Source organism: Leptonotus elevatus, chromosome 18 (assembly GCF_054856555.1).
Source record: "Leptonotus elevatus isolate MCC_2025b chromosome 18, RoL_Lele_1.0, whole genome shotgun sequence".
Lineage (NCBI taxonomy): Eukaryota > Metazoa > Chordata > Actinopteri > Syngnathiformes > Syngnathidae > Leptonotus > Leptonotus elevatus.
This window is the reverse complement of record NC_141256.1, coordinates 4,625,414-4,639,232: the sequence shown is the minus strand read 5'-3', so window position 1 is coordinate 4,639,232 and position 13,819 is coordinate 4,625,414. Positions and strand designations below refer to the sequence as shown.

At 40.4% G+C, this 13,819-nt stretch overlaps 2 protein-coding genes across 3 annotated transcripts in view; one reads left to right on the top strand and one right to left on the bottom strand.

The window, feature by feature from the left end:
• Nucleotides 1-13,819, top strand: part of LOC147158331 (serine/threonine-protein kinase PDIK1L) — a 39,578-nt gene that overhangs the window by 11,386 nt on the left and 14,373 nt on the right. The gene's annotated exons all lie outside the window — the stretch shown is intronic.
• elp3 (elongator acetyltransferase complex subunit 3) overlaps nucleotides 1,581-13,819 on the bottom strand; it is a 29,696-nt gene continuing 17,457 nt past the window's right edge. For both annotated transcript variants that reach the window (XM_086060874.1, XM_086060873.1), the window contains exons 10-15: nucleotides 5,244-5,437; nucleotides 5,000-5,090; nucleotides 4,467-4,532; nucleotides 4,167-4,394; nucleotides 3,357-3,438; nucleotides 1,581-3,220 (exon numbers count right to left, since the gene is read on the bottom strand). In XM_086060874.1, coding sequence (XP_085917000.1) covers nucleotides 3,147-3,220; nucleotides 3,357-3,438; nucleotides 4,167-4,394; nucleotides 4,467-4,532; nucleotides 5,000-5,090; nucleotides 5,244-5,437 — 735 coding nt within the window. In that variant the 3' untranslated portion in view covers nucleotides 1,581-3,146. The remainder of the gene's footprint in view (nucleotides 3,221-3,356; nucleotides 3,439-4,166; nucleotides 4,395-4,466; nucleotides 4,533-4,999; nucleotides 5,091-5,243; nucleotides 5,438-13,819) is intronic.

Sequence of the window (13,819 nt, the reverse complement as noted above, 5' to 3'; positions counted from 1 at the left end):
TCCTGCTCCTGGGTTTGCTCTCCGGCCGGTGGCCCTGGCGGGGCCCGGGGGTCGTCCTTTGGCGCTGCCGCGGCCTGGGGGGCCCTGAGGTGTGGCGCTTGCTCTGTCCTGGCAGGGGTCGACGGCTCCCCTCTTTGGTGGAGATTTTCATGCATGCCAGATCCACCACACCAGCATCTATCGCATCTTCCTCAGGTCATTGAATCGGTGGAGGCTGGTGTCTGTGGATCTCACTCTGCTTCATTTGTCCTTCCTTCCTTTCCTCAGTCTCTCCTTTGGTCTCTTGAGGTCTCCCTGATTTTTTGGATTTGTTGGAATTTAGATGTTTCTGGGGTTGGTGAAGAACTGTGGCTGGTGGCCCGGTGGGTGGTGTCTGGTCGGTGCTGGATTTCACTTTCCTTTGCTTTCTTTGGTCCTTCCTCGGGTCTCCTAACGGCGGTGTTCGGTTTAGGTGAACGGTATGGGATTTTTTTTAATAGGTTTTTGGTGAACTAACGAATACACACACACTTGCACGCACATGCACATACTCACCCACATACGAAAAAAAAGAGCAATGATGAGGACATTACCAAATGAACAATACTGAGCTCTTTAAAAGAAAAAAGAAAGAAAAAAAAGAACAGATAAGGTAATCGATTTTTAAAAGGATTCGATACTAGTGACTAGTTTGATCTGACTTAAGGAGACTTATTCAAAGGAGTTCCAATGATTTTTGTTTAGGTAAATATAAGAGTTACAATAAACAAAGGCAGGTTTATTATTCATTAAGATGTTATATTGTCATATTTTCAAGGAAACATTTATTTTTGTTCAATTTGAGTACAAAAAAAGGAAGGCAATGACAAATTAAGGAGTCAAAATAAAATTATTTTTATTTCATAATCTGAGCTACTTTCTACTTTTGGAGAATCACTATTCTTGAGTGACGGGGAACTCCTGTTACGACAAAACAGTTTGGGGGTACACCAGACAAACAAGATTGGGAACCACTGGAGTAGCACAACCTGCTCTACGTCTCAAAGTGTTGCAGAAAACATTAAACCAAATGGCTCCTGTACAAAAAAAAAAAAGATTCAGCAAAACTGAGAAGGGTGGGAGGGAAAGTCTTTTGCCATTTCACTGCTGATAAGCACCGACCGAGAGTAGAGAGAAAGTGTGAATGTGGCCGAAAGCTCAATGCGTCAGGACTGCAACAGCAGTCACGACACGAGCGCAGCATGCAGGAAATTACGCACGGCTGTTCCCTCCTCTTTCAATCGGGACCTATATGAGACATACTGGAGGTCGACGCATGAGGAATTAGTGCTTTATTGCTCCTATGACAAAGGCCTTCCAAGAAATGTGGCTCCACACAGCATTCAGTCAATTTTCAATAGACAGAAAACGGATGGAGTTGTAATTGCGGAGGCTGTGTCCAATGAGCCACTAAAACACTCTTATGGGGCAATCATTGACGATGTCCTGCAGGGTTGGCATCCTCGTCATCGGGGGAGGACATAATCTCAGAAGTGAATGACCTTTTTTGGGGGGGGGGGGGGGTTGACATTCACATCGAATAACATCTGCAAACTCATAAATCATGGTGTCATGTTTTGCACTTTATTCTTAAAAAAACACACACAAGGTTTACATTTCTGTCTATCAAAACCACTCGTTTACAGCCATGACATCGGATTTAAGGAATGACGGGGAACCAATTTAGGTGGCCTAAATAGTCACATATAAATCAAAATGGTGTCATTACATAACAGTTAGCAGGTCAGCACATTCTTCCCGTCCAATATTAATAACCACTTGGTGCATGATGGCCTCTCTTCAGTGGGATGTTTAACCTGGCTGCTCACCTTGACCAAATTAAGAATATTCTAATTATGTGTCCATATTATTGACTGATTGACGGGAGAAAATGCTATTACATTTTCTGTTTTGACTTTAAGTCCATGTACTCCATTCTGATTTAAGCATTTAAAAAAATCACAAGTTACACAACAACCCGCATGGCAGATGCTCCAATTGCACAAAAGTACTCCATCATCAACATCTATCCATTATCTGAACCGCTTATGTTAATACATAAATTATTGGGGCTCTCCCCGTTCCACCGACCAATTTAAATAAGAGAACGCTTACGCCCACAGTCTGCAATTATTTTGCTTATTTAAAGATTGATATACCTTTCGTGTAGCATATCTAGACCATATTTAATTAGGGAAGAGTGAGTACTCTTGTGGTCGTTTTATGAACAGGAACATAAAGCACACGACTGACAGATGCCTATTAAGAATGTATTTATTTAAATTCATTTTATTTTGTGTTCAATACAAAATATATGTTTTATGAACAAATGGAGAGAAAAAAGTTTATATAAAATTGCCATTAAATTCGTGCAATTTTAAGGAAAAATATATATACAGGTCTTTCTTTAAAATGATCTGTCGTTTTGGAAATTTTATGCATCAAAAGTAGTAGTGATATCAGTATTTGGTATCGGTGAATACTCAGAGTTGTACTCATACTGGTATCAGTCTGAAACTGTACTATCGAACATCCCTTTATTTAATTAGCCGAGCTTTATTATTATTTACTATTACCTACACTTTTACTGTTATATATAATTTAGGACATCTATCATGGATTGGAAAGCTTTCCACTATGGTCGCACCTCATAATATTTTCGACTTAAATTAAAGTTATGAGGGTAACAATTAGCCATCTAATAATAATAATAATAAAAAAAAAAGCTAGCTTGCCACACTTTTTTCCATAGTTGTGAGCCAGTACAAACCCGATAGTTGCTCTCATGGGTTTTTGACTGTCTTGTGGAAAATACGAACTCCTGTCTTTTAAATAATTGGTTATTTTTGGTCGCACCACATGATAATTCACAAAATGGGCATCATTGGACAGACCCATATGCTATCTGTGCATTTAAACTGTACTCGCATTGGCAGATATCCGATACGGAATATTCAGCCATAATATCATGTATCAAAACAAACAAGCCCTCATTACCTGCTATGAAACAAAGTTAAAAAGTGGGGGAAATTATCATCACCTAGAAATTGTGCAATAAAATAAAATTCTGTGTCCGTGTGCCGTCTGATTATGCTGTCAAAGACAAAGTTTCAGTCCAATCTGCATTTTTATAGAAGCTTAACCATATAAGGTCCTTCCAATTCATAGCCCATCTTCCTGTAGTAGTTCCTTGTTCCTACACCTGAAAAGGAGAAGAAAAACAACTGTAATTAACTTGTATAGGACTGGGTATTGCTTTTGTATGTTTTAAATATATTTAAATTGGGTCTGGACTGTTTGCACATCAGGTGTAGCCATCCTGTGCTTCGAATTCTCACCTGAAATGACCGCCAATTTGTTGGAGCCATGTTCATTCTTGGCAATTCTCTCCGCTTCTTCCATCAACATCATCCCGAATCCCTAATTGAACCAAGATAAACCAGCTCAGTTAACTCATTCACTCCCAGCCATTTTCACTGAAGCAACCCCCTTTTGCTCCTAGCTGTTTTACTGGATTTTGACAGATTTCGCAAAGCCCACAGAATATTGCATTCTATTGCTATACAATCATGGAACTCACCAAAAGAAAGATTAGAGTCTCTTAATATCAATAAATATATTTATATTGGTTTCTGTTTTGCAGCTATTACCATTAGAATATAGCTATAAAGTTTCATCATTATTCACAAATCTGTTTAAAACATTGAAGAAAATAGCTTTTTTGCTTGCCCTGGTTGATCTCTTATGCTCTGCTCCCACCTGCTGGCCGTGTTTGTAATAACTACCATTGCTTTAAGCGTTCTCTTCAGTTTAGAGGCTGCATCAAAGCCTTTTGCATGCTCTAGCACAGGGGTGGGCACACTCGGTCCTCGAGGGCCAGTATCCTGCAGGTTTTACACAGCTGATATGTGATCAGCTCATCAGCAAGCTCTGCATAAGCTTGGTACCGATCCTGTTGATTGGAATCAGCTGTGTTGCAGCAGGGAAACCTCCCAAACCTGCAGGACGCCGGCCCTTGAGGACCGAGTTTGCCCACCACTGCTCTAGCATAAAAAAACATTTAAAAAAACGGATCCCGGCAATATTTAAAATATAATTTTTTTAAACAAAAACTACAAGAGTATCGCATCAGTTTTTGACTTGTGTACCTGATGTTGGAACTTGCTGGGGTCCCGGCTGCTGACAGGCACCACACTGCCGTACACGTGCAGTTCGCGGACGATGGACACGCCCCCTTTCAGCTCTGGTCGGAACGACTGCGGGGAGCAGCGGCGCAGACGCAGTAGTCCTATCAGAATGTCTTGCTCAGGATCCTCGTAGGAGAGGAAGGTCTCCCAGCTACCGTTGGCCACGTAATCCCTACGTACGAGCTCCACCTGAACATACCAGATAACATTGTATGACTCGGACAGTGATCAATTGATCATCCCCAGGATGCTTTCACTTACCTGGTAGGGTCGAAGTTTGTGGTGAATCTCCTGAATGCCCACTTCTCTGGTTCGAACATCTCGACACTACACACAAATGGAACTTAAGTATGATATACACAAGAGACATTTGTGGCCTCAGTTTAATACTTTAAATTCAAATGAGACTTTCAAATACTGCTGATTCTGTACACGGAAAGCAGTACGTTTCATGTGTGCACGTGGATTTGCCATGTAGTGAAGAAGTAAAAAGGGAACTAAAGGCAAAGTTGTCTGATGAATGTTGGAGGTTGCCAGCAGGTCCAAGGGAGTCTGATGGTGCAGGTGTTATCATTTGAAATGAACTCGGGGGAGGTACGTCACTTCTATCCTACGCTCCATTGGTTCTGATCTATTCTCGGCAGGTTTATAAATCTGTCCTCTTCTCCTACCACAGCAGCTCAGGCAAATTCCGCAGTTAGCATCAATTTGATCTATGCTCTGAGGTCTTTGGTTATCCCAGTGAGTGTTTGGACTCCTTTTTTTAGTCTTTTAGTTTAATAGGGGCGTCTCACCTCAGTGCCCATATCCTTCATCCTGGCCAGTGCCAACTCTCGCAGGTTTCCGTGTTCCACTCCAGAGCTCACCAATGGCATTGGGATGTCCCTAATGAGTGGAGACAAAGCAAATTATTTCAGAAAAGGATGGTCCTGACCGGGGTATTGCATGGGTAAAAAATAAAGATAAAGTAACAAAAATACTAGACCACCTCAATAAACAACCTCTACAATATTAACATTTTAAATAAATAGTTCTTACCTCTGCACACGATAAACCCGCGTCCAGGGCGGCACCAGCGCCAGGATTCGAGCCACCAGGTCGACCAGGGTGCTGGGTGTGTAGCTCTTGTAGCGGCCCGTCTTCCACAGCTCATAAAGGCCTGTGCCCCGGATCACCAAAGTCGGGTACAGCTTTAAACCATCGGGCCTGAATGCTGGATTCTCAAAGAACTCCTGCAAAAAGAGAGATAAATGTTGTAGTTTGTCAATATGCAGATTCCCTAGATTGTACCAACCAGAATCCTTTAAAATCAATGTGCGATCTGTACACTAAAAGATAACAGCAGCAACAGAGAGTGTGTGTTGATGTTCAATTGTGTGTAGATCAGGGTGGATCTCAACAGTTTGATGCTTTGTCCGGAGCCGTTTGTTTGTATTTTTAGTCGTGTGTTTTGGTTCTTTATCCTTTTGGAGGACAGTTGACCTGCGGTTCAGAGCAAGCTGACACTGGGCTTCTTTGAGTATTATTTACGTCATTGGTGTTAAAGTCCGGTTCTCGAGGGCCTGAGTCCTGAATGTTCAACACAACTGATTCATATTCTCATCAGCAAGCTCTGCAGGAGCCTGATAATGATCCTGATCATTGGATCAGGTGCGTTGGAGTAGAGAAATCTGGAAAACATGCAGGACTCAGGCCCTCGAGGACCGGACTCCGACACCTGTGGTTTACGTATATAAAGGCCAGGTGTCCTCTTTTTTGGAAATCAAAATATGGTCAACCGAAACTAAAATTTTTCAACCATATACTGTAGATTAGGGCTGGATATCAATTCTAATTTCCTCAATCGATTGGATTTTGATTCAAAAGAGTTTAGTTCGATTACATTTTTCCAGATTTGATTCACTACAGTTCAATCCGATATCGATTAATGATGGAACATCAATACTTCTTAAATGTCAAGGACATGATAAAAACTACACAAATAAGTTCCAAAGTAAATTTTGCGGAGGCAGTAACTGGTCAAATTATTTAGTTTATTTATTATAGTGAAAGTAACACGTTATAATCAGTTAAGTGTTACATAAACATTGACATCAGCAAGCATGAGACGAAAATATTTTCATAATTTTAATTTAATCATTGTAAATATAAACTTAAATGAACTGAATTGTCTTAAAGTGCAATAAGTCAGGTCTTTCATAAATTTAAGAAAATACTTTAAAATTCATGTGAACAGTAAATTTTAAGAAAACAGTAGGATACAAAAGAAATTGGCCTTTAAAATTCTATTCAGAATTTATGGGGAAAGTGAGATATTTAATTAATGGATTCATGGTTTTTATGAATCGATATTGGAAAATCAATTTGATTATTAGATTTTTGTAGGTGCTGAGAAACGGTAGTGGAAACAAGGATTTATCCAAGGAGTAGTTCAAATGTCTAGAAAAGTGTCTTGATATTACAAAAGAATGGTGAGTGGGCAAAGTTCTTGTCCCAAACGTTATGAACAGCCATCCATTGTAACGCGGATGTCAAAAAGGAGAACGCTACAAGACAGTTCTGACATATTCAATAAAACCAAACAGATGAAGCAATCTGGATCAGTCAGTGAATCAATATAATTTCCTGTCATTTTACAATTCTTTTTGCTGACTGCCACGATTGGCATTGTGAAAGTTTGAAAATAGTATTGGAAATAGGTTGTCAGCACTGCTCCCACATTGCTGAGCACTAAACCTAAGTAGGATGGAAACCAGACTGCAATAACATTATTGTCTTACCATAAAAGGTGTCTGATGATTATTTGGCTGGCTTTTAACTCAATACAATATTATTTAGCACTCATATCATAGCTCTTGCTGCTTAAAGGAGAGGAGAACCCTGTTAAGGACGTCTCTCCCTGGACAGAGCGCGTCTGTAAAGGAGAGATAAGTGAGAGAGGATCGCAGGCTAGAGGGGAATTGTAATCGAATTTCACTATCAGGACAACCATGGGAGACGCAAGGAGGATGCAGAGTTGCGCGACATATGCTTTCTGCCTACAGTGACTGTCATCCGCTCTGACGGCTTCCTCTATAAGATCACATTATAAACAAATTTAAAGCATTTGATTATTATTACAAGACGAAAACTATGTCTGGGCTTCCTCTGGCTTATCACTACTGGGGCTGTGCCAGTGAAGCTAGAATTCAATTTTCAAGGAGGCTCTATTGATTCAAAATGTTTTCACTGAAATCTCATCTGATGCTTGCGTCATATCACAAGCATTTGATTTGTTCTCGCCAATTAGATGGTAAAAATAAATATGAGATTTTAAAGACGACAGTCTGCTGCCTTGCAACCCAAATATTTTTTTTTAACTTGAACTACTGAAACAAACAATGTTTTTAACTCATTCACTCGCAGTCATTTTCACTGAAGCAATCCCATTCGCTCCCTGCTTTTTTTCTTTTCTTTTTTTTACTGGATTTTGACTGATTTTGCAAGGCCCACAGAATATTGTGTTCTATTGCAAAAAAAGAAGAAGCATGGAACATACCAAAAGAAAGATTAGAGTCTCATCTTTCATCAGGAAAAAAGTTTATTTCTATCTGTTTTTGAGCAATATTAGAATATAGCTAAGTTTCATCATTATTCACAAATCAGTTTAAAACGCTGAAAAAAGCCTTTTTGCAACATTGCCCTGGTTGATCCTCTTATATTTTGCTGCCACCTGCTGGCTGTTTTTTAATAGCTACCATTGCTTCAAGTATTCTTTTTAGTTTAGAGACCGCATCAAAGCCTTCTGTATGCCCCAGCATAAAAAAACACATAAAAACGTTTAAATACGTTTTGGGGGATCAAATGAGTTAATGATAAGCAAACTTATTGAAAGCCCCGTGATTGACTGGGGAACAGTCCTGATATACCTCCCCTTTCCCCCTTCGTTGGTGCAATAGGCTCTAGCTGGCCCTGGATAGAATAAGATGGAGAACATGAAAGGGTCTTCAATGGGTTTCATTACTCATTTGCTCCCAAAAGCATATAAAAACGTTCTATTTTAAATATTGGCATGATCCCAAAAACGTATTAATATGTTTTTACGTATTATTTTTTATTTTATATGCTAGAGCAGTGGTGCTCAAGTTCGGTCCTCGAGAGCCCCTATCCAGCCTGTTTTCTATGTTTCTCTCCACTAACACACCTGATTCATGAACAGGATCGTTATCAGGCTTCTGCAAAGCTTGGCGATTAGCTGATCATTAGATTCAGCTGTGCTGCAGGAGGGAAACATGGAAAACAGGCTGGATAGGGGCTCTCGAGGACCGAACTTGAGCACCCCTGTGCTAGAGCATACAGAAGGCTTTGATGCAGCCTCTGACCTGAAGAGGTCCCTTAAAGCAATGGTATTTATTACCAAAAACGGCCAACAGTTGGTATAAGAGTATAAGAGATCAGCCAGGGCCATGTTGCAACAATCTCTTTTAGCCAGTGTTTTCAACAGGTTTGTGAATACTGATGGACCTTAGCTGTATTCTAATGCGAATTACTGCAAAACGGAAAAATATACAAATATACTTCCTGATGAAAGAAGAGACTCTAATCTTTCTTTTGGTAGGTTCCATGTTGTTATAGCAATTGAACAGAATATTCTGTGGGCCTTGCAAAATCTGTCAAAATCCAGTTTAATAAAAATAAAATAAAAGAAAGCAGGGAGCGAAGGGGATTGCTTCAGTGAAAATGGCTGGGAGTGAATGAGTTAATAGTACAGGGCCCATTATTTCAAATCCTGGAGCTAGGACATTAAAGGAAGAAGAATTCATGACAACCTAGGCTTGATATAGGAGCGACATAATGATCGTGGAATCTGGGAACGTCAGGAAAATTACTTCAGAGGAAAGATGAGGTAGAGACAGCAGAATAACAAAAGGTAGAAAAGGTTGGAATGGAGGGAAGTTAAAACAAAGAAAACAGTGAACTCAGACATTCAGAAAGTAGATAAAGTGTAAAGCGTGACGGCAATGAAAACAGCATTTAATGTCCTCCAATGTTACTGCATTACCATAATATTACCATATGATCATGATACACTTTCACGTAAAAAAAACAGCCTGCAGACAGACACTAGTTATTCAATTCTGCAATTGTATGCTTTAAAAGTGTCCTACACAGACAATTTCAAAAGATCAATAAGTCCCCTGATATCAAGCAAGAGTAGCTTGGTCACATTCAAAGGCTCAACTTTGCACTCAGCATGCATGCGCCACCTTAAATGGAGTTAATGAGACACACTTCATATTCACAATACACCTTGCACTTTAGACTAGATGCATTTCATTTAGCGGACTCATCATTAGGTGCAATTGCACAATCTTTGGAAATTAACACCAAAAAAATTTACAAAAGGAATCTGCCTCTACTTTATTTAATCATATAAAGATAATTAACGGTCAACCTATTATATACAAAATAGGGGAAACATCTATTCTACACCATTGACAATAAACATTTCAGAATTTGTAGATGTTGAATTTCTAATGTAGTTTCTTTTAAACAAAAACAAAAATAATTCAAAAGCATTTTGCATTTGTGCCTAAAGTGGTTGAAGAGTATACATTTTGAAATTAGCTGTTAGCTTAAAGCTGCATTTTGCAGTTTAAAAAGGTAATATTAAAGCTTTTTCTACATCATGCATGCTCCACCAATGCCCAGATGAGTACGACCAGCCCTGACTGTTTTAATCTGACTGCACTTATCAGCTTTTATTTTCCCTTTATAGTAGAGTGTGCGGACCCTCACACTCCACAGTTTCTTTGGGAAGGGGAGGGGCAGAGTTTTTCTTACCTCATTTGAAGTCATATTTTAGTTTGTGCAACTGTGGCTGATGCTTTAAGATCGTGCACGTACTCGCATGCGCACCATGAACGAGCCTGACACAGATGCTGTAGTTACGCTTTGGGCCAGAGTTGGCAGTTGCGAGTAAAAAAAGTGACAAACTGCACAAAGATCCTTTAACTTTGAAGTGCCTTGAGAGATGATCTAAAGACGAAGTCAAGTCAATTATTTTCTTTACAATAATAAGTTATATGCACCTCCACTACTCTAAACAGCATTCTAATTAATATTGTGTTTGTGGAATATGAATTAAGCAGCATAATCCACTCGTTTTTATCCATCTCAGGGGGCGGCCATTTTGCCACTTGCTGTCGACCGGAAATGGCATCACAGTTGCTGAGGGCTCAGGAAATGACCAATCACGGCTCACCTGTTCTATGAGTTTGGTCATGTGATGTTCGCAAACTGAGCCGTGATTGGCTGTTACCTGAGTCCTGAGCAACTGTGATGTCATTTCCGACAGTCGACAGCTCGTGGCAAATTGGCCGCCCCCTTAGATGGATAAAAACAGGTGGATTTTGCTGCTTAATTCATATTCCACAAATGCAATATTCATCAGAATACCATGTTTATACTAGTGGGGCTGCATAGAACATATTGTAAAGACAGTTTTTGACTTCCCCTTTAATTCATTCTGTCACCATGCTCATAACTCACACTTCAAATCATATTTTCCGCATTTTTATCATAATTACAAAATAGGCTTTCATTTTATTTGTGCGTGTTTAAATATCATATTTATTTAAAAATTTCAAATTTAAAAAAATTCATAACTGAATTATGAATTTCCCCTGATGGTATCTGTGGTTTGGTTGTCATCATCTGTTGAGGAAATCCAGGTTTTGTACTTTTTTACAAAGCAGTGAGTCACAACTTTGCTCATTAAACACAGAGATTAAAAACCATTGGAAAAGTTCAGGAGACACGAAAAACTGTGAAAGTGTTCCAGACACTCAGTGCTGAGACACTGACGGGTACATTTCCATAAGAGCCGCAGGGGCGTGTCACAATCTCACACTCACCGATTAGTTACACGTCTTTGTTTTGCATCATTGCATTTCTTAATTGCTTCATTTTGTGTGTTAACAGAGCAAAAAGCAACCAAATAAGCAGAAATTGTTCAAGGTATCAAACGGAGTTGTGGGTATCCTACAGTCACGCTCTGTTCTGATTCGTCACGTTCGCATTAAAGCTGCGTTTCCAATCAGAGCAAGTGAGCCTACTGTTGAGAGACATCTGACAGTTTCTTCTTTTGAGTCACCTCACAGTTGGGACTGACAGTGTTGCTATTTTGGATTCAACATGAAGGACTTCTTTGATACTACAACACTGTGCAGTAAGTAGTAATGACGCATGGTGAGGCGGAGCAAAATGAGACGTGACGAGACTACGCCAAAGCTAATGACTGACTTGATGCATCACTTTAATGACTTGATATCAACATGAAGAAAATAGCCAACAATAACAATTCAGAGGGGACTAAAAATGGTATTGTATTGTCCTTTTTTTTTTTTTTAAATGTCAAATTCAAATTGTTTCGACAATGACAGTATTCAAAACTTTGAAGTGGCAAACTAAATACAACCTTTAACACATTTTAATAAAACATTTTAAATGTTCAACAATGTAATATTAACATTAATGTAACGTAATGTAAATAAAAGGTGCTGCTTCCAAAAAAAATTAACATGTGTCTGTGAAAACATCAACAAAATCCTACATAACATATTGCCAGATAGGTTGCCTAGTTTAAAACCCCTTCAGACCCATAGATGATTGCAGTGGACAAGACATATTTGTGTAAACCAATAAAAACGCATAATTTGCATCACGTCAACACTTCTAGTTCATGATTGGATCTAGCTAACCAATCACAATCGCAAGTTGATTTGCATGATGTTTATGTTAAATGTTACATTTAAGCTTGGTATGTTTACAACACGTTACAGCCATACTATCCTGGCGTCCACTATAATAAATAAAAACATGAGATAACCCTCAAAATGTTTTTCCATGTTGTTCTTATGTGGGAAAAGAGTCAAAATCAGTAAAAATAAAATAAAAAATATTGCTGCGCAGAATAAATGGGCAGCGACGCGGTTCAGGGCCTGTGGGCCTCCGGGGTGCCCCGTGGTTCCCTCTCCCCTCCCCCTTCCTCACCCTTGCTGCCTCTCCCCGCCCGTCCTCCACCTCCCTGTCCCTTCTCCCTCGTCACCCTTCCTCCTCCTCCCCCCTCTCTCTGCTGCCCTGCCGCCGTCCCTTGCACTTCTTGCCGTCTCCTTCCCCCGTCCCGTCCCCCTCCCCTGTCCGCCTTCCTCCCCTGGGCCGGGGGCTCCATCCATGGCCCGGGTCTCGGGGCTCCGGGGGCCGGGCGGGCGGGAGGAGGTGGGGTGCCTGGCGGGCCCGTTCTGCTGCGTTGGGCTGGGGGCGCGGGCCGTGTTAGGGTGGGGAGCGCTCCTGGCTCCTGGGTTTGCTCTCCGGCCGGTGGCACCTGCGGGGCCCGGCGGTTGTGCCTTGGCGCTGCCGTGGCCTGGGAGGCCCTGGGGGGTTGTGCTTGCTCTGTCCTGGCCGGGGTCGACGGCTCCCCTCTTTGGTGGAGGTTTTCATGCATGCCAGATCCACCACACCAGCATCTATCGAAATTCAAACACAATCTGCTTCTTCCTCTGGTCGTTGAATCGGTGGAAGCTGATGTCTGTGGATCTCACTCTGCTTCATCTATCCTTCCTTCCTTCCTTTCCTCAGTCTCTCCTTTGGTCTCCCTAATTTGTTGGAATTTAGATGTTTCTGGGGTTGGTGAAAGACTCTAGTTGGTAACCCGGTGGGTAGTAGGTGATGTCTGGCTGGATTTCACTTTCCTTTCTTTTATTTGATCCTTTCTCGGATCTCCTGACAACCTCACGACTCTAGTTGCATTCGGTTTAGGTGAACGGTATGGGATTTTTAAGTTTTAGGTGAATTAATGAGTATGCACTCGCACGCACGCACGCACGCACACAAGATAAAAATAATAAAAAGAGAGAGAGCAATGATGATGACATGTCGAATCGGTAAAATTACCGAATGAACAATACTGAGCTCTCTCAAAACAATAATAAATAAATAAATAAATCGGCAGGACTAAAACCATTTTTGATGGTGCACTGAACCCCTTCGGACACTTTTTCTATTGTATTGGTTGTACACTGGAATAGCCTTGCTTGGCCCAGAGTGGTTGCTTTTCTATTTGTCTGAACATTTTGCACATGAATTATTTTTGAATAAATGAAACTTTTAAATAAACATTTGATGGATTATTAGATTAAAATCGATTTAAATCCTAATTGTCCTGAATGACTGGGGAAAAAAATTAGATTTTATTTTTTGGCCACATCGCCCAGTCCTACTTAAAACAAACCCAAATTCCTTCCAAATAACTTAAAAACAGTGACTCTTTAGTAAACGTGTCCCTCTGTCTGCCGCCATGTTGTCAGTGTTGCGCATTATCGCCAAAAATTGGGATGAAATGTGGAGCGAAAGTTTGTCAGCTCCAAAAAATATTTTTTTTAAAAGGTAAATTTTAAACATGTTTCCTCTACTACAGTGGACCCCGAATACTCACGACTATGGACCATTCATAGATTTTTTTGCTCATAAAAAAAAAAAATTGTGCTTGGTGTTCATGGAAAATGTATATTGGAGGTTTATTGGCGTTTTTGTGGAATATTTTGGATACACAATTTCTCCCACTCCACATTGCA